The sequence below is a fragment of the Myotis daubentonii genome, chromosome 8 (assembly GCF_963259705.1).
Source record: "Myotis daubentonii chromosome 8, mMyoDau2.1, whole genome shotgun sequence".
In the NCBI taxonomy this organism is placed as follows: domain Eukaryota; kingdom Metazoa; phylum Chordata; class Mammalia; order Chiroptera; family Vespertilionidae; genus Myotis; species Myotis daubentonii.
Genome location: NC_081847.1, coordinates 14192068 through 14217846, shown reverse-complemented (window position 1 = coordinate 14217846; position 25779 = coordinate 14192068). Strand labels below are relative to the sequence as shown.

General features: G+C 42.5%; 1 protein-coding gene across 4 annotated transcripts in view; it reads left to right on the top strand.

Moving 5' to 3' along the window:
• The window catches only part of SYNDIG1 (synapse differentiation inducing 1), a 131824-nt gene that overhangs the window by 42467 nt on the left and 63578 nt on the right, over positions 1-25779 (top strand). For 3 of the 4 annotated variants that reach the window (XM_059705383.1, XM_059705382.1, XM_059705385.1), the window contains exon 2: positions 17771-18336. In XM_059705383.1, coding sequence (XP_059561366.1) covers positions 17857-18336 — 480 coding nt within the window. In that variant the 5' untranslated portion in view covers positions 17771-17856. Of the gene's footprint in view, positions 1-15851; positions 15975-17770; positions 18337-25779 lie in introns of those variants that run through there. The other variant, XM_059705384.1, reaches the window with a different exon arrangement.

The following is a 25779-nucleotide window of genomic DNA, read 5'->3' as shown; positions in this document are numbered from 1 at the left end:
AGGTGGTGGGGCCTAATATATGGTGATAGAAGATTATTTGATTTCGGGTTGTGGGCACACAGTGCAATATACAGACCTTGTAACATAGAAATCTACACCTGAAGCCTGTGTGATCCTATTAACCAATGTGACCCCAATAAATTTAATTTAAAAAAGAGAAAATTCTCAAAAAGCAATCTAACCTTACACCTAAAGGAACTAGAAGAACAACAAACAAAACTCAAAGTGAGTAAACGGAAAAAAAATGATAAATGAAATAGAGCCTTAAGAAAATAATACAAAGTTCAATGATACCAACAGCTAGTTATTTGAAAAGATAAACAAGATTGATAAATCTTTAACCAGACTCATCCAGAAAAACAAAATAAAAGGAATGGCTCAAATAAAATCAGAAATGAAAGATGTGAAGTAACAACTGGCAGCACAAAAATTCAAAGGAGTATAAGAAAATATAATGTTCAAGTATATGCCAAACAATTGGACAATCTAGAAAAAATAAATTCCTAGAAACATATAATGTTTCAAAACTTAATCAAGAAGAAACAGAAAATCTGAACAGATTGATTACAATGAATGACATTGAAGCAGTAATAATAAAAAGAACTTCCACAAACGAAAGTGCTAGTAGGGTGGCTTCACAAAGTTTCAAAGAAAAATTAAGCTATTCCAAAAAATTCAAGAGGAGAGAAAGACTCCAAATCTCATTTTACAAGGTCAATATTATCCTTATTCCAAACTAGATAAGCATACTAAAAAGAAAGAAAATGAAAGGCCCATATTCCTGATGAGCATAGATGCAAAATCCTCAACAGAATATTAGTGAAACAAATTCAGCTAGACATTAAAGCACGGGTCCTCAAACTACGGCCCGTGGGCCACATGAAAATACAAATATTGTATTTTTTCCTGTTTTGTTTTTTTACTTCAAAATAAGATATGTGCAGTGTGCATAGGAATTTATTCATAGTTTTTTTTTAAACTATAGTCCGGCCCTCCAATGGTCTGAGGGACAGTGAACTGGCCCCCTGTTTAAAAAGTTTGAGGACCCCTGCATTAAAGAGATCATACACCATGATTAGTGGAATTTATTCCTAGGATGCAAGGATGTTCATTATTTGTGAATCAATCAACATGATACACCACATAAACAAAATGAAGGTTAAAAATTATATGACCATATTAATAAGTGCAGAAAAGGCATTTGACACAATATAACACCCATTTATGATAAAAAAAAAAAAACTTTCAGCAAAATGGGAAGAGAGAAAACATACCTCAACATAATAAAGACCATATAGGACAAACTCACGGGTATCATCAAACTCAGTGGGGAAAACTAAAAGCATTTCTTTTAAGATCAGGAACAAGACAAAGATGTTCACTTTCTCCACTCTTATTCAACACAGTACTGGAAGTCCTACCCACAGCAATTAGAAAATAAAAAATAAAAGACTTCCAAATTGGAAAGGAAGAAATAAAACTTTCATTATTTGGCATGATACTATACATAAAGAACCTTAAAAATTCTATCAAAAACTCTTAGAAATAGCCTGAACAGTCACAGGAATCTTGAAAAAGAACAAAATTGGAGGTTTCACACTACCTGATATCAAATTATACTACAAGGCTATAGTAATCAAAACTGCATGGTACTAACATAAAAACAGACACACAGATCAATGGAACAGAATGGAGAGCCCAGAGACAAACCTATACCTATATGGTCAATATATATGACAAAAGAGGCAAAAACATACAATGGGGTGATGTGTATACAATAAATGTTGGGAAAATTGGTGATACATGCAAAAAATGAAGCTATACCACCCTTTTGCACCATATACAAGAATAATCTCAAAATGATTTAAAGACTTAAATGTAAGACTTTAAACCATAAAACTTCTAGAAGAAAACATTGGCAGTAAAGTCTCTGATATTTTTCTCAGTAATGTTTTTGTGTTTGTTTTTTTCTGACATATTTTCTGGGGCAAGGGAAACAAAAGAAAAAAGTTAAGTTTTTTTTATAGCAAAAATCACCAAGGAAATAAAAAGACAGCCAACTGAATGGAAGAAAATATTTGCCAGTGAGACATCTGATAAGGGGTTAATATTTAAAGTTTATAAAAAACTTATATAACTCAAAACCAAAAAAACAAATAATCCAATTTAAAAATGTACAGAGAACCTGAATAGACATTTCTTCAAAGAGGAGATACAGATGACCAATGGACATATCAAAAGATGCCCCAAGTCACTAATCATCAGAAAAATGCAAATTAAAACCTCAATGAGATATCACCTCACACCTGTTAGAATGGCTATCATCAATAAATCAATAATCAACAAGTGCTGGTGAGGATGTGGAGAAAAGGGGAACCTCACGCACTGTTGGTGGGAATGCAGATTGGTGAAGCCACTGTGGAAAACAGTATGGAGTTTTCTCAAAAAATTAAATGGACCTGCCTTATGGCCTAGCAATTCCACTTCTGGGCATGTATCCTAAGAAACCTGAAACACTAATTCAAAAGCATCTATATACCCCTAGGTTCATTGCAGCATTATTTACAATAGACAAGATTTGGAAGCAGTCCAAGTGTCCATCAGTATTAAGTGGATTAAAAAGTTGTGGTACATCTACATGATAGAATACTACTCGGCCATAAAAAAAAAAAGAAGGAATATTAACTTTTGTGATATCATGGATGGACCTGGAGAGTATTATGGTAAGTCAAATAAGCCAGAGAGATAAAGACAAATACCATATGATTTCACTTATATGAAGAATCTAATGAACAAAATAAATTAACAAAATGGAAACAGACTCATAGATACAGAAAAGAGACTGACAGCTGCCAGACAGGAGCTGGTTTGGGGGACTTAGTGAAAAAGTTGAAGAGATTAAGCAAAAGCAAACAAACAAACAAACAAGAGTATAGACATGGACAACAGTTTGTTGCTTACCTGAGGGAAAGGGAAGTGGGGAAGGTAGATAAGGGTAAGGGCCGGTAAATGGTGATGGAAGGCTGGGTGAAAAAGGTGAAGGGATCAAGTACAGTGGGGCCTTGACTTACGAGTGTCCTGACTAACAAGTTTTTTGAGATACCAGCTGTCTCCTGGCCGATTTTTTGCATTGAGTTGATAGAGTAATTTGAGTTAACAAGCTCCTTAACGAGCTCGGTCTCAGAACGAATTAAACTCGTAAGTCAAGGCCCCACTGTACTACAAATTGGTAATCACACAATAGTAACATGATGTAAATTACAGCATAGGGAAAATAGTCATGAATCTATAATAATAAAACCATAATATGCTAATTAGACCAGACGTCCTTCTGGACAACCTTCTGGATGAAGCCGGGGCTGCGAGGGAAGCCCAGGTCCCGGGTGCCAGAGGGAAGCCGATGCCAGCAGCTGGGGGAAGGAAGGCTTACTCTTGCACAGATTTCGTGCATCGGCCTCTAGTATTGTAATAACTATGAATGATGCCAGGTGGGTACTTGAAATATCGGGGGAACATTCTGTAAAGTATATGATTTTATAACCACTATGTTGTACACCTAAAACTAATCTACACTAATAAAAGAGAAACATGGTAATTGGCGTACGACCGCTACCCTTTTCATTGGCTAATCAGCGAGATATGCAAATTAACTGTCAGCCAAGATGGCGGCCGGCAGCCAGGCAGCTTGAAACTAACATGAGGCTTGGTTGCCTCAGTGATGGAGGATCGTTGGAGGAAACCAACGTTCCCCGCCTGCGGCTGCAGGCCTCTGAGCGGGCAGTTTAAGAAACACTGTAACAAATACCGCCGGACTTCAGCCAGCAGATTCGCAACATTGTAAGCAAAGGCCAGAAATCTACTTTCAGCCTCGGAGGCCTAAGAGCAGGAGCCAAGCCTCAAATTAAGCTGGCCCAGAATAAAAGAAAATAAAAGAAAAAAAGGAGCAGTTGGGAACTTCAGTCACTCCCAGCCTGCAAACAGCCCTCAGCCCCTCACCCAGACTGGCCAGGCACCCCAGTGGGGACCCCCACCCTGATCCAGGACACCCTTCAGGGCAAACCAGCCGGCCCCACCCATGCACCAGGCCTCTACCCTATATAGTAAAAGGGTAATATGCCTCCCGGCACCGGGATCAGCGTGACAGGGGGCAGCGCCCAAACCCCCTGATTGCCCTGCAGCTCTGTGTGTGACAGGGGGTGGGGCCCCAACCCCCTGAGCAGCCCTGCTCTGTGCCTGATAGGGGAGAGCTCCCCAACCACTCCCCACCCCCCACGGGCCCTGCTCTGTGTGTGATGGGGTAGAGCCATAACCTCCCCATTGGCCCTGCCCTGAGTGTGAGAGTGGCGGCGCCCCAACCCCCTGATCAGCCCTGCTCTGTGGGTGATAGAGGGTGGTGCCCCAACCCCCTGATCGACCCTGCTCTGTGTGTGACGGGGGCAGTGCCCCAACCCCCGGATTGGCCCTGCTCTGTGCATGACAGGGGGTGGCGCCACAACCTCCCCATCGACCCTGCCTTGAATGTGACAGGGGATGGTGCCCCAAACTCCCAATTGGCCCTACCCTGAGCGTGACTGAGGGTGGCATCACAACCTCCCAATCTGCCCTGCTCTGTGCATGACGGGGCGGCGCCCCAACTCCCCAATCAGCCCTGCTCTGAGCCCGATCAGGGGCTGCACCTAGGGATTGGGCCTGCCCTCTGCCACCTGGGAGCAGGCCTAAGCCAGCAGGTCGTTATCTCTCGAGAGGTCCCAGACTGCGAGAGGGCACAGGCCAGGCTGAGGGACCCCCCGCCTCCCCCCCGAGTGCACAAATTTTTGTGCACTGGGCCTCTAGTACTAAATAATATTAAATGTGAACTGTAATTGAAAAATAAAATTAAAAATATAAAGACATTTACTCCTAGATAAGGAGATAAGGCATGCTGCCTATAAATTTCAAATATGTGAAAAAAAATAACAAAAATAGAGCTACTTTCAACCCAGCAATACAATCTCTGGGTATTTATATGAAGAAAACAAAAACACTAATTCAAAAAGTTATGTCACCTCTATGCTCATTGAAGCATCCTATATAATAAAGAGGTAATATGCAAACTGACCATCACACCCTCACACAAGATGGCCACCCCCTTGTGGTCACAAGATGGCCAGCAGGGGAGAGCAGTTGTGGGCAATAAGGCCAGTAGGGGCGACCAGTTAGGGGCAACCAGGCCAGCAGGGGAGGGCAGTTGGGGGTGGCCAGGCCTGCAGGGGAGGGCAGTTGGGGCAATCGGGCTGGCAGGGGAGGGCAGCTGGGGGCGATTGGGCTGGCAGGGGAGCAGTTAGGCATTGATCAGGCTGGCAGAGGAATGGTTAGGGGGTGATCAAGATGTCAGGCAGACGCGGTTAGGGGCAATCAGGCAGGCAGGCAGGTGAGCGGTTGGGAGCCAGCAGTCCCAGATTGTGAGAGGAATTTCTGACTGCCAGTTTAGGCTCGATCCTGTGGAATCGGGCCTAAACCAGCAGTCAGACATACCCCAAAGGGTCCCAGATTGGAGAGGGAGCAGGCTGGGCTGAGGGACATTCCCCCGCCCTCCTCAGTGCATGAATTTTGTGCACCAGGCCTCTAGTTATTTATAATAGCCAAGATATGGAAACAACGGAGGTATTCATTGATATATGAATGGATAAAGAACATTGGAATATTATTTAGCAACAAATAAGAATGAAATCTTGCCATTTACAACAATTCAGATGGACCTAGAGGGTATTCTGCTAAGTGAAATAAGTGATACGGAGAAAGATAAATACCATATGACTTAACACAAATGAATGAAAAAAGAAACTCTGCTGGATAAGCCTAGCAATCCACATTTTAGCAAGCCCTCTAGGTGATTCTAAAGCGTGCCTAAATTTGAGATCATTTTCCTAAAGAATCTTAGCAGAAAATAAGGATTCAGTCTCAACTTCTTAATCTTGTGTCTCTACCAAGGCTGTCTAACTAACTGCCATTGTTACTGTTGGCATTCTAAATCAATGCAACTCTACCTTTTCCAGTAATCTTTGTATGGGATGGTGGTAATCTTTGACAATTTTCCTCCATCACCAGCAATGTCTAAAAGTGTGCTCTGATCTATAATCTTATTTTCTAGTAAAAGAATCCATCAGAGCATCTAGTCAACTTTAATGCCAGAAATGACAGTTTATGCATTGAGGTTTTAATTTCACAAATGTATTTTGTTTATTTCTGACTTCTAAGTTCTTCCTTTTAAAAAATATTCTGCATGTTTATTTTATAACCTTTATATTTGATAATGTCAGTATCTTCAGTCATTTTTTTTACCTAACTTGGTGGCTTATTTCCTAAAATGTTTAATTCCACACTCACATTTTTTATGTCATTATCTATGGAAATAGCCTGAGGCCAGAAAGGTTTTGTATTTGCTTCTGGTAAGAATTAGGGCTGGGGGATTCCCAGCCCAAAACACTCTGCACTAAGCATTCAACTGTGTTGTTCAAGTGACGTGTGTGTGAGTCCAGGCTTATAATTAGAAATTCTGAGATGAAGTCACCCCAGCACACTCCTAAAATAACAGGTTACCCACAGGACTTTTAGAGACAAGGATACTTTCCAGGCTTTCTGTCTCACTCAGTGGTGGAAGACTTTTGTTAGAGTCTGTGTCCACATTAATGGTCTCCTCACTGAATTCTTCAGCTGCATGTGAAGCCTCCACATCTCTGAGCCGTGGAGTGGTGTGCGTGGGTGGGAGTGTGGTGTCATTGCTGTTGATGGCAGTGGTAGTGGAGGCAGTACTTGTTCTGATGGTCGTGGTGTCATTAGTAGCGGTGGTGGTACAATGGTGGTGGTGGTGATGGTGGTGATGGTATGGAAGGGTTCGTGGTCATGAATTAGTTATTTTTATCTGTGAAGGTACAGATAACAACTATTTTACGGACCATATGACCTCTGCCACAACTATTCAACTCTGCCCTTATAGTGCAGAATCGCCATAGGCATATGTGAAGGAATCGATATGGGCGTGGTTCAATAAAACTTTATCTATGGACACTGACATTTGAATTTCTTATTTTCATGTGTCTTGGAATATACTTCTCTTCTTCAACCACTTAAATAGCATGTTTAGCTTGCGGGCTATACAAATGCAGGTTTTGAGTTAGATTTGTCCTGTGAACTATTGTTTGCCAGTTCCTGGTTGTGGTGCTAGTGGTGGGAATAACGGTGGTGGTGAAGGTGCTGAAGGTAGTGGTGGTGATTATGATGTTGGTAGCGGTGATGGTTGTAAAGGTAATGAAAGTGACAGAACTGGTAAAGGTGAACATGGAGATTCTATATGGGCCTAGAAACTTCCTCACCCGGCCAGTGTGGCTCAGTGGTTGAGCATCGACCCATGAACCAGGAGGTCACAGTTTGATTCCCTGACAGGGCATATGCCATGGTTGCAGGCTTGATCCCCAGTAAGGGGCATGCAGGAGGCAGCTGATTGATGAGTCTCATCATTGATGTTTCTAACTCTCCCTCTCCCTCTGGGAAATCAATGAGAAAAAAAAAAAGAAGCTTCCTCTTACAGCATCTTCCTTAAAACAGAGATGGAGACTCAAAGCTAAAAGAAGTTACTACAACTTGCACAGGCAGCAATGGTTCTAATAACTTAGGTTTTCTCATTTCCAGTACCACAGCACTTTTTCTGCACTCCTCTGACCTTTGATGAATCCGATTTAGAATTTCTGGAGGAGCTATGACAACGGCTTGCTCACTTAGCGTAAGTGTTGGTTGGCTTTGTGACCAGGCCACCAACAGTGATAAGTTTCCGGATGCAGCATTTTGCAATTGTAATGTGCTATTTAAATGTTAAATAATAATAGCTGATCTGGTTCTTAATGCTTCATTTACTATCTCCATTGCCAAATCACAGGCTCTTCTACTTGTTAGTGCTAAAGGCAAATTTAGATTGTTTTAATGAGGGTTTGCTAGTAGCTTTTTTCTCAACATTCGGATTTGGGCAGAAGTACATACAGTATATCGTTTGCTTCCCAGGAGGGAAGTATTGCCGCCTACACAAATGGCTTCTGAAAGTGTTGGGGTTTATGGAGGATCCAGCACCTAGTGCCCTCCTAATGCTCCACTTAAATGAGTTAAGAAAGGATTAAACAGGTTAGGAGCAATCTAACCTGTCACACGTCCCAAGCATCCAGGCTAAACTAATCTGCTAACTCGTTTAATTTTCCTCATCAGTTGCCTAGTTTGCTCTATTCTGTTTCTAATTGGAGAAACTGCTCTGAAGGTTTTGTGTTAAATGTGACTGTTACTGCATAAAACTTGGCAAATGAAGCTTTTAATCAGACACACAGGTACAGATATTAGATACCACTTTGTAAAATTATTTCCACTTCACACACACACAAATCTTAAGCCCAACAGTGCAGACCTTTAAGTCTTCCAGTGGGAGGGGTATGGGGAGAGGGGAAATGAGCGATTTGCGGGGAGCAGGAGAGATTTTTGTAAAATCTAGAATTGTACACAGGCTCAGAAAAAAAAGGAAAACTAATATGAAAAGGTTTTAGTACTTTCATTTGTCTTTACTTGGTTTATGCCTTTGTCTGGGAATTATTACACTTACAACACTGGTTCCCAAAACTTCCTTTTGAGTATTTTTCTAGTTTATTTTCTCAGAGCAAAGCGTCTATTAAATATTAGAGACAAGTCTGAGAAAAATGCAGCTTGTAATATATAACCCTGATTTCTACATGGATAGGTCCATGTTTAATTCTGTCATATTCAAAAAATACGATTCCTGGTAGAACAGGATTGAAGAGATAAGCTGTTTGGAGAGAGATTTCTTTTTCTTTCTTTCTTCTTCTGGAGAGTAGTTTCTAAATTAGGCTTAATGACATCAGAAGCAACAAGAATCAAATTCCAACCTAAAAGCAACAAGAATGGTGGGGGCACCAAGAACCCTATTCTCAGCCCTGCTCCCCACTGTCCTATCAACACCACTCTACTCTTCATTGTTACCTATTTTGGTTGCTTTTCTCTTCTTGGATGGCTCCTCAACCTTGGGAGCTGTTTATAATATTTTTCCCATGAATTATTCACAAACAGATTCAAGTACATCCTCATCTCTTTGACCAGAGTAGCTCCAGTAGTCAGGATCAGCTGTTGTTCCTTTACCTCCTTCTGGACAAGCCCCCTGCTCTGCCTCCAAATCAGAGAACCTCAGGCTCTCTGTGAATAAGCTGCAGTTAGTGCTCAACTTGTGAGACTTGGCGAGTCCCAAGCTAGCAAGGCCACCAGCTGCCCTACCTCTCAGAGGATCCAGCCCAGTGTGCCCAGGTCACGGGGGCTGTGCTGTGAGTACTATGCACCTGGCCAGGAGTTCTTCCTCGGCATTTTGGAGATGGCCTCAGTCCACACAGCCACCTCAGTGTTAGAAACCCAGTGTATAATTCACACCCAGGTGATCCAAACAGAACACAGTCTTCTGGAAAGTGAGAACCACGCACAGCCTGGAAGAGTGGTTGTACTTGAGATGACTGAGTGAGGGACAGGCAGTGCACCTGAGTTCGTCACCTCCTGCCTGCTCCTGCAGGACCCATCATTTAAAGGGGAAGCACTCACTGTGGAAGCAGTGCTTTCCAGAAGGGTGTCCAGGCACCATTGTCCCCAGGGAAGGCCTCTGTTATCTGGTGTCAAAAGCATTGGGGGTACTCTTCCAGCCACTGACGTGGCCACTCAGATTGCCTCTTTATGATGCATTTGTCAGAGATGAAATATATAAAACAAAGGAATCATAACTAGTGCTTTGTTAGTTCATGTCACGCTAACGCAGCGGTTCTCAACCTGTGGGTCGCAACCCCTTTGGTGGTCGAATGACCCTTTCGCAGGGGTCGCCTAAGACCATCCTGCATATCAGATATTTACATTACGATTCATAACAGTAGCAACATTACAGTTATGAAGTAGCAACGAAAATAATTTTATGGTTGGGTCACAACATGAGGAACTGTATTTAAAGGGCCAGAAAGTTCAGAACCACTGCCCTACAGGTTCCTACAGGGCACCCAGCTGAGCATTAGAGGAGTACACTGTTCCTCATTGCGCCAGGTCACTAGTGTTTACTGTGCTTCCTTTCCCCGCACTGTCCAAAAACCCACCTATGAGTATCACATTCCACTCAAGGAGCCTTTCTTCAACATCCCCATTACTAAAGTAAATGTTGTATCTGTAATTGGCTTCAAGACCCTCCAAGTAAGGCTTCTCCCCTCCGTCAACTTTATCTCACAGCTCCCTACCCCTAGAATTTCCCTAAATGCAACCTGCAATGTCCCTGCCTCTTTGCCTTTGTTTCATGATATTCCCTCTGCCTGGAATGTTTTTCTTACACATCTACACCTGTTGATTTTTTAAAAGTACTTTATTATAGAAAATTGTAAGCAGACATGAAAATAAAGAGAATTACATAATAGACCCAAGATACCAACTTGACTGATTATCAACCCAAGGCCAATCTTGTTTTCTCTGTTACCTACCCACTCCCCCTCCTTATCCAGATGATTTTTAAACAAATCCAGATATTGTATCATGTTTTTATCTGTAAACACTTTAATATGAAACTCTTAAAATAGGTAGTTCTTCTTTTAATTCTCATCATATACCCTCAAAATTAACAATATCTAAATAAATTACAGGAACTTATTTATTAGTGTCATCAGCTATCCACCAACAATCTCATTTCCTCAGTGTCTTAATATAGAAATGTATAAGGATATATGTATAAATCTAGAGACATTTCTGTATAAATATGTATGTATATGTGTTTGTGTGTACATATATATGAATGTATATGTATGTACATGTACAAACCTATATCCATATGAAAAATCTCAGTTCATTTGTTTGAATTAGATTCAAATAAGATATACCTCTATATACACACACATGCATATAATTACTATGTCTTCTACATCTATTTAAACTGTAGATTCTCTCTCTCTCACTTTGTTTCTTAATCCTCACAATGTCTGGGTTATTTTTCCTGTAGAGTTCTCCACATTCTGGAATTTACTTGGTTGCATACACCCATGATGTCACTTGACATGTTCCTCTTTCCTCTGAATTTCCTATAATTGATAGTTATATAAAATATTTGATTAAAACAAAGTTGTATTTTGTTTTGTTTTCTTTGGCAGGAAGATTTCATAGGTGATGGCATGAATTTCCATAAGAAGGCATAATATAATGTCCATTTTCTTTCTTTTTGTCATACTCGTAGGCATTGAAAACCACCTGTCCTATGTAATATCTCTCTGGTCATTTTGATTGTACTTTATATTCATTTAGATTCCACAGGAAATCCGCATGTGAATAATATTCCTTCAGTTCTTTCACATCATCTTACATATAGCCTTGAAGTTCATTTTGACTAGATATAAAAACTTGACTCACACTTTAATGCCTTGGGTCTCTTCAGTACTTTACTTTATTGGCTTGTTATAAAGCTTTTTTGTTTACAAGTCTGATAACAATCTGATTTTCTTACCTTTTTTAGTGACACAAGTTTTTTTGGGGTCCCCCCAACCCCAAATAACCAAAGTGGGGTGTTTTTGTTTTTATGTTTGTTTGTTTTTCTTTAAAGTTTAGCAGATTTACTATAATTGATATTTTGGTTGGTCATACTGAGTCGGTTTTTCCAGGTAATTATTGTACCCTTTCACCATGAATATCCAGGAAGCTTTATAGAAATCATCGTTTTAATACTTGTTCTAATCCATTCGTTATTTTCTTCTTTAAGTTCTCCTTTTATGTGCATACTAGGGGCCCGGTGCATGAAATTCATGCACTGGGTGTGTGTGTGGGGGGGAGTGTCCCTCAGCCCAGCCTGCCCCCTCTCACATACTGGGAGCCCTCAGGCGTTGACCCTCATCACCCTCCAATCGCAGGATCGGCCCCTTGCCCAGGCCTGACGCCTCTGCCAGAGGTGTCAGGCTTGGACAGGGCACCCCCATCTCCCCCTGATCACTGGCTCTGGCCCCCGCCCAGGCCTGAGGCCTCTGGCCCAGGAATCATGCCTGGGCAGGGGACCCCCATCTCCCTCTGATTGCTTGCTCCACCCCCCGCCCAAGCCTGACGCCTCTGACCCAGGCTTCAGGCCTGGGCAAGGGGACCATCATATCCCCCCAATCCCCGGCTCCGCCCCCCGCCCAGGCCTGATGCCTCGGCCAGAGGAGTTGACCCTCATCACCCTCCGATCACCAATCACCGGATCGGCCCCTTGACCAGGCCTGAAGCCTCCAGCAGAGGTGTCTCAGGCCTGGGCAGGGGACCCCCAGCTCCCCGCGGTTGCAGGCTCCACCCCTGCCCAGGCCTAACGCCTCTGGCCTAGGCGTCCGGCCTGGGCAGCGGGGACCCGCAGCTGCAGCGGCCCCGCGATCGTGGGCTTCGCTTTAGGCCCAGGCAAGGGACCCCTAGCTCCCGGGACTGCCAGCTTCGACCGTGCCCAGCTCCACCCCTACTTCCTGCTATCACTGGCCAGGGCGGCAAAGGCACCTGATTCTCCGATCATGGCTGGGAGGCAGGGCAAAGGCGGCCCCTGGGTTTCTGATCATTGTCAGTGGCAGGGGGCTTCTTCCTGCTTTCCCTTTCGCCTCCCTGCATTGTGCCTACATATGCAAATTAACCACCATCTTGTTGGCAGTTAATTTGCATATAGCCCTGATTAGCCAATGAAAAGAGTATCGTCGTACGCTAATTACCATTTTTCTGTTTTATTAGATAGGATTGTGCTTTCTTTGTCTTTATTCTATATTTATCGCTTTTTTCAAAATATTTTAGCACTCTAAATGCATACATATTTAGTGTTAGAATTTGATTAGTTTTGGTAAATGCATATGTCTACATAACCTCGGTTCTCCCAAGATAAAGAATATCTGCATCACCTCGGAAAATTCCCTCTTGCTCTTCCCTCAAAATAGTCCTTCTCTCCTGAGTCAGTATTTTGATGGCTTTCACATCACAACACTTTTGTCTACTCTAGAATTTCAAATGAATTTAAGTATTCATTTTTAAAAATGTAAGGCAGCTTTCTATTTTCCATGTCCTACTTATTTTAAGGTATGATCCACTGTGTTTTTTCACTCTTCTGTCCTTCCTGGTCTAGCCTTGATTTCTGAAATTACTTTCTTTTATTTCTAATTCCTGAATTCTGTTCACATCTTTTTCTATTCACAAATTACATTGCTTTTGATTCTTTCCCAATTCTGATTTGTGTTGTTCCCTCCCAGTTTTTACATTTTTTTCAATTCCCTTTAGCTCATTTTGAAATACTAGATTTCAGTTTCACATTGGCATGTCTTTGTGATATGTTCATGTTTAACTACTATTACAGTGGTTTAATATTGCTTTTTTGCATTGATTCAATTTTTAATATTAGGAACTCACCTTATTATTTCTAGGAAGCACCTAGCATAGTGCCTTGCAATAATAAGCTATTGATAAGTACACATTTTATTGAACTGAAACCTAGACTATTGTGAACAATATGAGATTTTCACCACCTGGTAGTGAAAGCGATATCTTAAGTCGGTAAAACCTTAAGACTTGTGCCTAGGACCTACCAATCACAGAGCTGCTAGGACCTTAAAGCTCTTGCTCAACTGCTTTATTAATAATTACATTTTCACCCAGTGTGGGGCATGCAGGAGGCAGCCAATCAATGATTCTCTGTCATCATTGATGTTTCTCTCTCTCTCTCCCTCTCCCTTCCTCCCTGAAATCAGTAAAAACATATTAAAAAAATAATTCCATTTTCATAAACAACTTTCCCAAGATCATACAGACACGTAGTAGCAAAACGAAGGCTAAATCCCTGGTTTCCTGACTCTCAGTGTAGTGCCATCCTATATAATAAAAGCCTAATATGCTAAGTGTCCGGTCGTCCAGTTGGCCATTCAACCAATCAAAGTGTAATATGCTAATGATATGCAAAGGCCGCTCAACTGCTTGCTATGATGTGCACTGACCACCAGGGGGCAGATGCTCTGACCGGTAGGTTAGCTTGCTGCTGGGGTCTGGCCAATCGGGACTGAGTGAGAGGGCCAGACACGCCCTCGAGCCCTCCCATGGTCCCTCCCGCTGGCCAACCTCCTGTGTCCCTCCCTGGCCCTGATTGTGCACTGGTGGGGTCCCTCAGCCTGGCCTGCACCCTCTCTCAATCTGGGACCTTTTAGAGGATGTCAGAGAGCCAGTTTCGGCCCGATACTGCAGGCCAGGCTGAGGGACCCCACGGGTGCACGAATTCGTGCACTGGGCCTCTAGAGTGTGTGTGTGTGTGTGTGTGTGTGTGTGTGTGTGTGTGTGTAGTGACAGTCTCAAAGCAAAGAAAAATGTGTTTCTATGCAATATAAAATGTGTGCAGATGTTACATACCTACTTTCTGTCCTTTTGTTTTCTCCCATGCATAGTCAGTTTCTGATAGAGACTATGGAAATATGTATTTATCAATAGCTTATTATTGCAGGGCACCTGTCCCATTTTCACCCAAACTTGTGGGCAGGAGGGTTCCTTGAACAAGAATACAAGAAGAAGAAGTAATGGGGGATCACACTCAGGGACAAGGAGGCCCCTTTTCACCTCTCCTCTCCCCACTGCCAGCACTGGGAAAGCATCAGGCGGAGTGTGATTGGCTGGCGATGCACTCAGTCAGCTTCCTCTGCCAGACTCACACGAACAGATGCCAAAGCCACACCCCGAGGATGGGATCAGGAGCTTAGCTGTGATTGCAGCCTAGAAAGCGTTTTGTCAACACAAGGCAGCATCCTAGACATAGCAGAGCTGTTCAAGCAGAAATAAAGGACCAAGTGAGAGGGTTTCCTCATCACAGCCACTGGTTCTGAGTATCAATGGCTGAGGGGAAAAATACAAAATAAACAAAGTGTTATTTGTCATATAGTATAACCAATCATATTTTATGATGATATATCTGTTGTGAAGAGCCTTAGAAGAACAACACAGTCACTGGGTACGGCCCCAGAGGGCAATGGTGAGGAGGCTGGTAGATCACCCAGCCGGTGGCAGCATTGGGGGCATTCTCTCTCCACTATATCCCTGAACTGCTAAGCTGGGGCTTGAAGAAAAGCTTATGAGGGAGGAGTGCATAGAAGGAAACATAGAAGAATTGGGTTAAGAGGAATTATGCAGTTGAAGTCTATATACGACAAGCCAGTGTGTGTTAAAAGAGATACTGACGCATGATGCAGGGACAAAAATAAAATCCCACTAACTCTAGCCCCTTTCTTTCAGATCTAATCATAATTTATAATACTCAAAGCTGGAAAACCTCACTTCACGAAGAAAATACTTATTTAAGAATGCAATTGCTTGATACGTTTATTTAATACTTTAAAAATATAGTAAATAATCTGTTGTAAATTCGAGTCAACTTGTCCAACAGGACAAACTTGCTCTTTCCACCCTAGCGTGGTGCCCTTCGACTTTAACATGAAGACGAATCGCTTGTTCTCATGTGAAAATGCAGGTTCTGATTCAGTAGTTCCAGGGCGTGCTCAGGATTCTGCATTTCTAACAAGCTGCCAGGGGGTGCTGATGCTGCCAGTTCTCACTGGGCACTTTGGGCAGCGAACTATAGAGAGACCTAAGCTGTGCCTGCCTCGAGGTACTTTTTTCACATCTGGGGCTTGTGCAGCGCAAGGAGATCACTAAGTAGGGATTATGGGTATCATAAAAGACGATACTGTTTATGTCAACACTTTCACTGAGGGCCTGCTGCATAATGGGCACTAGAAAGGGGAAAGGTAACACTGGTTCTTTGGTTTATGGAGCTCCTGGGCTGGAGGAGGAGGCTGACAGTAGTAGATGCTGTGTTGGCAGAGAAGGATGCAACAGGAACTGTAAGAGAAACATGGCACAGAAAAGGAAGAGGTTAGTCTGGCTGAGCAAGAGCATGTGGTTTCATTGAGGAGGTGAGATTTGAACCGCATATCTTTTGTAAGATGCTTACAGTGGATCTGGGTAGAAGGAGCTAAGTCTGAGAATGAACCGACTTCAAGAAAATTATTCTAGTCTTGATAGTACATCCTGCAGATCACAAGCCAGATGAGGGGCCCGGCCTTGAGATCAACCCAGTGGCTTCTCTGTGGAAGGAGGAAGATTAACAAAGTTAAGAAAATAGAGAAGCCACTGGGTTGATCTCAATGCTGGGCCCCTCATCTGGCTTGTAGTGTTTGGACCAGAAATACCTCAATAAGCATATGATGCCAGGTTGGAAGATGATCAAGCACAGAGGTGATGCTCAAACACATGGTGTGCCTTGCTTGTTGCAGATGCTCACGGCATCTTGTTCAAATATTTAAATTTGAGCGAACCACTCTGTGCTGTGTAAGCAGAGGTGGAAGTATGTTTCTGACGTCTCTTAAGTTTGACACAGTGTAACACTAATAATAGGACCAATCTCTCAGCGCATATACTGTAGTTCGACTAGTCATTTGTCAACTCTATTAAAATATTTCCCAGTTAGTCACCAAGGTGTCCTCTCTATCTCTTCTCCTTTAGTCAGTCTGAAATTGTAACTTCCGATAACTACCACCAAGTAAAACAGTTATAATGTAAGAAAGTGCTTGAATCTCATAGAAACCCGGAGCACCCTAACCCCACAAGACAGAATATTTTCCTGAATAATAGTTAACTTGCAAAGATGAAAAACCTGAGGAAATTCATTCTTTAGCTCCAAAAACCTCAAGCTTGTTTTTTCTTTTATTTTTTTAACATTTGAAATCCTAGAAAGAAACAGAATCTAGGGAGAAACAATTTGGAGGACTTCTTAATTTTGTCCCTAATATATAGATATTTTTCTAAGTTGAGCACCATTAAGGCAAAGAAATTTCTTGGCTGATTCCCGGGACTATGCTGGAAGGCCAGTAGGCAGGTGTGTTGAGCTAATTCTAATACCTACCCCAGAATATACATGTATTTCCTCAGTTGGGGAATTTTGTCCATCTACAGTACAATGGTATGATCTTGTCATTTATTTTCTAATCTGTGTGGGATGTTATCTAAACCCTTTCTTCTTTGGGTGTGTGTTGCTTGCTGGAATGAGTAGCCATGGACCTGGGAGAGTCCAGCTCTATTACAGATGTGCAGCCTTGTTCTCCCGAGGACCAGTCTGATGCTAATGTGATTGGGTTTCCCTGTGAGATTCGGGATGAGTGCTGCCCGTCACAGGTTTCTCTAGAGCTGCAGTGATTCCAATTTCTGCAGAGTCCTTTTTGGGAACAGACTTTACAGAGATGCAGATAATCAGTTTCTGCTTTTCTCTGGCCGGCTGCTCTCATAAAGCCTTTTTAAAATTGGAGGATCAGATGCCCTCGCCCATGTAGCTCGGTTGGTTGGGCCTCGTCCAGTGGACTGAAAAGTTTCTGGTTCGATTCTCAGTCAGGGCACATGCCTGGGTTCAGGGCTCAATCCCTCGTAGGTGGTGTGCAGGAGGCAGCTAGGGGCATGCAAGAGGCTGCTAATCAATGCTTCGCTCTCACATCAATGTTTTTCTCTCCCTCTCCCTTTCTCTCTCTCTAAAAAAAGGCCAATTAAAAAATCTTAAAAATATAAAATTGGCAGAGTCGGTAGGGCTGGACTCCCATCTCCCTTTCCTAGCCATGGTGCGTACTGGCTGACTGGTATACCTGAGAGAACAAGGGTCTGGGTGATGAGCTCTTTTTCAGGTGTGATTTCCTTGTCTCATCTCTGTTTTCGTCTCCTCCAGGAGAAATGGGTTCCATGAGGCAAGTGTGACCCTGAAGCCCAGCCCTGCAGCCACAGCCCGACACCCCGCTGGGCAGGCGGAGCACCATGGACGGCATCGTTGAACAGAAGAACATGCTGATGCACAGTAAGATCACCGATGCTGGCAAGAGGAATGGCTTAATTAACACCAGGAACTTCATGGCTGAGAGCAGAGATGGCCTGGTGTCCGTTTACCCAGCACCCCAGTACCAGAACTGCCGGCTGCTGGGCAGTGCAGCAGCAGCCACCCTGGACAGCGGCAGGAGTGAGCCGGTCCAGCAGTTGCTGGACCCCAACACCCTGCAGCAGTCGGTGGAGTCCCACTACCACCCTAACATCATCCTCTACTCCGAGGGCATGCTGCGCTCCTGGGGGGATGGCGTGGCTGCCGACTGCTGCGAGACCACCTTCATTGAGGACCGGTCACCCACCAGAGAGAGTCTGGAGTACCCCGATGGGAAGTTCATTGACCTCTCAGCTGATGACATCAAAATCCACACCCTCTCCTATGATGTGGAGGAGGAAGAGGAATTTCAGGATCTGGAGGTCAGATGGGAATGGGATGTGGTGATTTGGTGGGAATCCACGAGAGCCTGGCAAAAATTAGGGAATGAAACTAGTGTGATAAAATGCAGAGAAACTGAAACATTTTGGGTGCCCCTTAAACTCTCTAGTGTTTGCGGAAGATGGGAGGAGTGGAGAGAGACTAAATGACCAAGACCAGCAGGAATTCTCATCAGAAATGCCCTCAGGTAATAGCTGTGGCAATGGGGCTACAGGTGGACTTAAAGGTTGGCAGCACCAGCAGGTCACTTGGGGACTCCCGCTAACACCCCACCCCCAGGAAAGAGGGGTCATTGGCAAAGTGAACAAGGTGAGAGGGACATGTGGTGCTAGGGCAGCAAAAGGCTAGAAATGCGTGTGTGGTGACAATTTGGGAAGTATTTTTGCTGCCACACGTGCGTGGTTTCCTTAATTTGGCATGCCAACGTTTCTACTGAAGGCTCATTGGTAGAACTAAAACCTGCTGGAAGGAGTAGTAGAATTGATAGCCTTAAGAGAAGGGAAGTTAAATTATCGCAAGAGTCACTTCTTCATTAGACTGGAGAGCAGGTCAGGGTGGTCGGATTACATTCTTAGAAACATGCACATTGACGTGGTGTAACATGCACAGCAACCTCCGGTTTAGCTTGTCCCTTCTCCTTCGATGAAGTGCCCCAAGTGGGAGGTTCTTTTGTTCACAGATCTGAACAAAAGCCATGCATTTGCCAATGAAGAGGCAGAAGCCCCAGCTTAAGGAAGGAATTTCACTGCCTTGAAGATAGAGGACATTCCTCCAGGACATGAGTGGCAGAGAAAGAAGAGCCAGATTTTCTGGTGGAGGCTGGAGAGAGCAAGAAAGAGGAGGTTTGGAGTAGAATCAGACCCACACTCATGGGGCCCGGACTAGGTAGAAGTCCAATGAAATAATGAGGGATTGATGGGTCAATAAGACCAGAATTATCAGGACTGGAGGTAAAAAAAGCAGATGGAGAGAAATGTTCTTTTTTTATTGTGGTGACATTGGTTAAAAAATCATACAGGTTTAAAGTACACGGTTCTATAATGCATCATCTGTATATTGTATTGTGTGTTTACCCCCCCTCCCCAGTCAAGTTCCTTCCATCACTATTTACACCCCCTTTACTTTCTCCTACCTCCCCTCACTGCCCTTTCCCTCTGGCAATCACCGTACTGCTCTCTGCATCCGTGAGTCTGTCTTCCCTTTGTTTGTTAGTTTACTTTGTACATTTGATTCCACATATAAATGAAAAAATCTTGGATATTTTCATAGCAATATTTTTTTCTGACATATGACCTCCGGCAAGGGAAACAAATGAAAAAATAAGCAAATGGGACTACATCAAACTAAAAAGTTTTTAAACAGCAAAGGAAACCATCAACAAAATGAAAGAGAAATAAATTGTATGGGAGAACATATTCGCCAATGACACATTAATTTCCAAAATATATAAAGAACTTACACAACTCAACACCAGGAAAACAAACAATCTCATTTAAAAATGGGCAAAGGACCAGAATAGACACTTCTCCAAAAAGGACAGACAGATGGCCAATAGACAAAATGTTCAAGGCCACTAATCATTAGAGAAATGCAAATTAAAACCACAATGAGCCCTGGCTGGTTTTGCGCAGTGGTTAGAGTGTTGGACTGTGGCCTGAAGGGTCACAGGTTTGATTCCTGGTCAAGGGAACATACCTCAGTTGCAGGCTTCATCCCCAGCCCGGGTTAGGGCGAATGCAGGAGGCAACCAATTGATGTGTCTCTCTCACTTTGATGTTTCTCTCTCTCTCTCTCCCCCTCCTCTCTCTCCTTCATTCTCTCTAAAAATCAATGGAAAAATATCCTCGGGTAAGATACCACCTCAAGCTTGTCAGTATGGCTATCATCAGTAAATTAACAAACAACAAGTGCTGCTGAGGATGTAGAGAAAGGGCAACCCTCATGCACTATTGATGAGAATGCAGATTGGTGCAGCCACTGTGGAAAACAGTAGGAGAGACCTAAAATAATTAGAAATGGAACTGCTTTATGACTTAGCAATTCCACTTCTGGGAATATATCCCAAAAACCCAAAACCCTAATTCAAAAGACTACATGTACCCCATGTTCATTGCAGTGTTATTTACAATAGTCAAGGTTTGGAAGCAGCCCAAGTGCCCATCAGTAGATGAGTAGATAAACGCTGTGGTCTAGTTACACAATGGAATGCTACTCAGCCTCAAAAAAGTAGGACATCTTACCTTCTGGGACAGTATAGAACAGCCATGGGCAAACTACGGCCCGCGGGCTGGATCCGGCCCATTTGAAATGAATAAAACTATTGAAAAAAAAGACCGCACCCTTTTATGTAATGATGTTTACTTTGAATTTATATTAGTTCACACAAACACTCCATCCATGCTTTTGTTCCAGCCCTCTGGTCCAGTTTAAGAACCCATTGTGGCTCTCGAGTCAAAAAGTTTGCCCACCCCTGGTATAGAAGGACCCAGAGCCTATTATGCTAAGTGAAATAAGCCAGTCAGAGAGAGAGAGAGAGAAAGAGAAAGAGAGAAAAAGAGAGAGATGTTTTAGAAGAGAAATTCAGAAATGGAAAAATAAAAAGTGATGTAGCAATCCCTATGCATGGAGCTGAAAACCAATTGAATTGACAGGCTGTGGAGAGAGGTTCGAGTGGGAAAGGCTATACAAGGAGACCTTCAGGCAGTTGATGGCACCTGTTAAGGGGAAGAGAAGGGTGTGAGCCCTGGCAATGCTAGAGTTTTGAGAAAGTTGGGAGAGGGCTTTGGCTTCCATTCAAAAGCCTCTGTGAAGTGTCCACTCTGTTAAGGTCTGAGGTTTTTTGCTGAAAGCAAAAGTAGAAATGCTGCTTACCTGCATACAGTTTAGGAAGCAGATACAAAAATGCAATTTTATCATAACAGAGAGTTGTAATAGACTTCCCAGTCTGCCCTGAGAGCATCTAAAGGAGGGGATGGGGCTCCTGCACTGTACTTTGAGGAGGAGAACCAGACAGTTGGCCAAGAAGGACTGTGGGGAGGTGGTGAGAGAATTTCAGTCCAAGGAGACATGTGAGCAGATAAAGCATGGAGGCATCCAACCTAGATCTGCAGGGAACACTAACTAGTTAGAATCGAAAAAAACCTATGGATCATGGTGAGGTCTTGGAGACAGGATCTAAAACAGTGGTTCTCAACCTTCCTAATGACACGACCCTTTAATACAGTTCCTCATGTTGTGGTGAACCCCAACCATAAAATTATTTTCGTTGCTACTTCATAACTGTAATGTTGCTACTGTTATGAATCATAATGTAAATATCTGATATGCAGGATGTGTTTTCATTGTTACAAATTGAACATAATTAAAGCATAGTGATTAATCACAAAAACAATATGTAATTATATATGTGTTTTCCGATGGTTTTAGGTGACCCCTGTGAAAGGGTCGTTCGACCCCCAAAGGGGTTGCGACCCACAGGTTGAGAACCGCTGATCTAAAACAAGTAGGGTCCCATCACTGAGGGCTTACCAGCCCTCTAAGGGAGGCTGGATTTTAGGTGAGTAACTACAAGACAGGAAGGATGGACAAGTAATAGTGACAAGAAAGAGCCCTATGGAGAGGTAGGGTGTGGGAAGAGAGCCCAGGCCTGTTCAGGGTGCTGCTGTGCTGCACCACACAGGCCAGGCTGCTGGACACCCTGATGGCTACTGGGAGTAGGGAACCACTGAGGGGTTTCAGGCAGCAGGACCACGGTCAGATCCATATTTTTGGAAGCTGTTCTGGCTGCAGAGTGGGACACGTGTGTAGGGGAGATGGAGGAGAGACAGGAGGGAGGCACAGAGCCTGTTGGGGGCCTATTGTCAGAGATGGTGAAAGAGAGAATCCGGACAGCATTAAACTGAATATCTTAAAAGTGAAATAGGCCATTGTTTGGAGATGATGGGAAGGAAGGAGTTAGGCCTCTTTTTTTTTTTTTTTTAAATGAATTTATTGGGTTGACATTGGTTCACAAAACCATACAGGTTTCAAGTGTACAACTCAATGAAACATTATCTGCACACTGCATCATGTGCCTATCACCCCAAGCAAAGTCTCTCTCCATCCCTCCTCCCCCTGCTTTTGTCCACCTCCACCTAGCCCCCCAGCCCTTTCCCTCTGGCTATCACCACACCGTTGTCTGTGTCTGTGTGTTACTTATGAAGGTGCAGGTATTAGCCAAAAAACATATATCCACAGACCTCTCTTGTACATAGATGTTTCCAGTCCCCTAAGTGGCCAAGCTGGCCAACAAAGGATTTTTAGTTTTACTAAAAGTTTTCGGAAAATCAGCTTCAATATATAATATCCACCAGCAGTTCAAAGTTTGGAATAGTTATTAGATTGAAAATGTAAAAGAAATTCCTGAATGTCTCCATCATTCTTTTGTCACTTGTTATACCCATATGTTTCATATCCATATCCTTGAATAGGTACAGTAGGCTAAGATCAGTGGAGATGAACAGGTTATTAGCATATCTTTTTTTTTTTTTTTTGCCATGATGCTCAAAGTGTTTCCATTTAAAGCACAATGGAAAAGAGAGAGAAAAAATGTATGCAATGCTTAATCCCCAAAGGCAAAAATTCAAGTTAAAGTGTGAGCTTTTCCTTCTAAAATGACATGTGTCAAATAATTTTAGACATATAAAAATGTTGCAAGAACAGTGCAAAGCACTCCTGTATACTTACTTGTCACCTACTTTTCTCCAGTCTCAATAGTTTATCATATATGCTTTTTCTTTCCATCAGTATACATGTTTTTCTGAGCTATTTGCAAGTAAGTTACAGACATGAAATTCCTTTTCCCCTAAAGGAATCATGTGTTTTCTAAAAACAACATCAATTATAAAAGAGAGAAAATTAAAATTGTTTAATACTATCACCTAATGGACATACCTTATTCAAATTTTTAAAAATCCTTTCAATATAGTTTTTATAGCAAAAGAAAAAAATATGCCCAGGATCCCATATTGCATGTTATTTTCATGCCCCTTTAGTCTTCTATAGTCTGCAACCTTCTCTGTATCTTCTCTGTATTTCACAACCTTGACACTTTTGCAGAATGCAGGTCAGTTATTTTACAGACAGCTCTCAATTTAGTTTTGTCTGATGGTTCCTTTGATTGGATTCAGGTGACTGCATTTTTGGCAGGACCAACACGTAGGTGGTGCAATGCCCTTGCTGGTACCTTCAGGAGGCCCTTGGTGTCAATGTGCCCCATTCCTCCTGGTGGTAATTTTATCACTTGTTGAAGTTTCTCACTGGCCAAGTGATGGTGTCTCTTTGCAATTAATAAGTATTTTTTGGAAAGGTACTTGTAGGGAGAACACATCATGTGTTCCATTAGCCGTTCACCTACTATTTTTACCATTCTTCATCAAATTTCTAACTCTATAGTTCCTTCTATATGTATTAGTTGGCATTCCATTACAAGGAAGAGTTATTCCTCCCCATATTTATTGTTTTATCTATTTATTACTTTGCTTCAGGCTGGCTATTGATGCTTACTTTATTCAGTGGGCTGCTGTCACATTTATTACAATGTGTATTGCATAGTTATTCTGTTGCTCATTTTGTTTTACTGGAAAGGAAAGGCCCCTTCAAGTTGGCTTCTGTGCCTCTTTGCGGTAGCTCATCATTCTTTAATCAGCTGTGATCATCATTTCCTGCTACGGCAAGCTGCTCCAAATGTATCTTGTCTGTTGCCAGCCCCAGCCCCGAAATCAGCCATTGCTCCAAAGAGCCCAGGCTCATTTTGTTGAAGAAATTGCACTCAGAAACCAACATATGACTACTGAGTCTCCTCATTGCTACTTGGTACAGGTGGGGTGTCATTGTATCTAAGCCCTCTCAGCAGACTGAGCTGGTAATATACATAAACATATCTATATAACAGTGTGCATTTACATGCACATAGATTTTATATTATTTATAGATAGATAGATAGATAGATAGATAGATAGATGATAGATAGATAGATAAAAACTGATACCCTCAATTCCAATTTAATCAGTGCACATTCTTTGAAAGAGTAAGAAAAAAAACTCATAGACACAGACAACAGTAGGGTGATAGGATGATTACAAGAGGGAAAGGGAGGTTTAGGGATGTAGAAGAGGGTAAAGGGAGGATAAATGGTGACAAAAGAGGGTTGACTTTGGTGAACACACAATACAATATACAGATGATGTGTTATAGAATTATACTCTTGAAGCCCATATACATTCATTAACCAATATCACCCCAATAAATTCAATAAAAATGGCAAATTATAAATAAATAAATGTACAATATTAGCTTCAGGTGTACAACACAATGATTAGACATTTACACTCCTTATGGAGTAATTACCATACTGAGTCTAGTAACCACCTGGCATGTATGTAGTTATTATGATATCACTGACTCTATTGCCTCTGATGTACTTCACACCCCTATGACTATTTTTATAACTGGTAGCTTGTACTTCCTAATCTCAGCATTATGGGCCATAGGAACTGGATTGCATTCATTCTGGAAAATGCAAGACACTGGTATTGTATGTTATTTCCCTTTGAGTTAACTTTATTTTCCCCCCATCTTTAGAAAATTTTATATTTAAGCTCTTAATCAGATTAGTATCTTCTAAAAATAACTCCTTCCTCAAGGAATGTAAACTCATTTAGGGACTATTGTACCAGATACTACCAGGAGGCCAAAAAAAAAAAAAAAGTTTACTTCTAAGTGATGTATTAACTCCCATATTTTCAAACTTTTTTTCTTTTTTAGTTGTAAGACATTTGCTTTACAAAAGTTTTCCTGGGAACCAAACATGCAAAAGGGGAAGAGGTGAAGCTGTTTGGGTGCAAGTCGGTTTAGGAACTTAGGGCTATAGATCTCATCCCCCCTTCTCAGAGGCCCCAGGCCCGCTGCGTGCACTATAGCACGGAGGTGCCCCTCTTAAAAGTGACACAGGACGCTGCCAGAGGCAGCGTGCTCTCCATGATGTCCCCTAAAAAGCAAACGGAGAACAACTGTTTAGACCAGACCCACCAAGAGCAAGTGGTGTTTTCCCCATTTCCGGGCACACAGAGGTGGGTAGATCTAGATGGCTACGACTGAAGACACCTCACATGTGCTGCAGTTAGAAACATATTTGTTGGGAAATCGTGCCCCTGTTTTTACTTGCGTAATGAATGGAGAGGTGGTTCACAAAGAATAACTGAATTCCCAGCTTTTAGGAATTAGAATAAGGAGTGAAATACATCTTCCTATGATAATCCAGAGTGCTAGTTCAGGGGGGTGATTATTTTTTCAATAATTTTTTATTGTTGAAAGTATTACATATGTTCCTCTTTTTCTCCATTGACCCCTGCCAGTCCACCCCTTCCCCCACCCCAGGCCTTCAG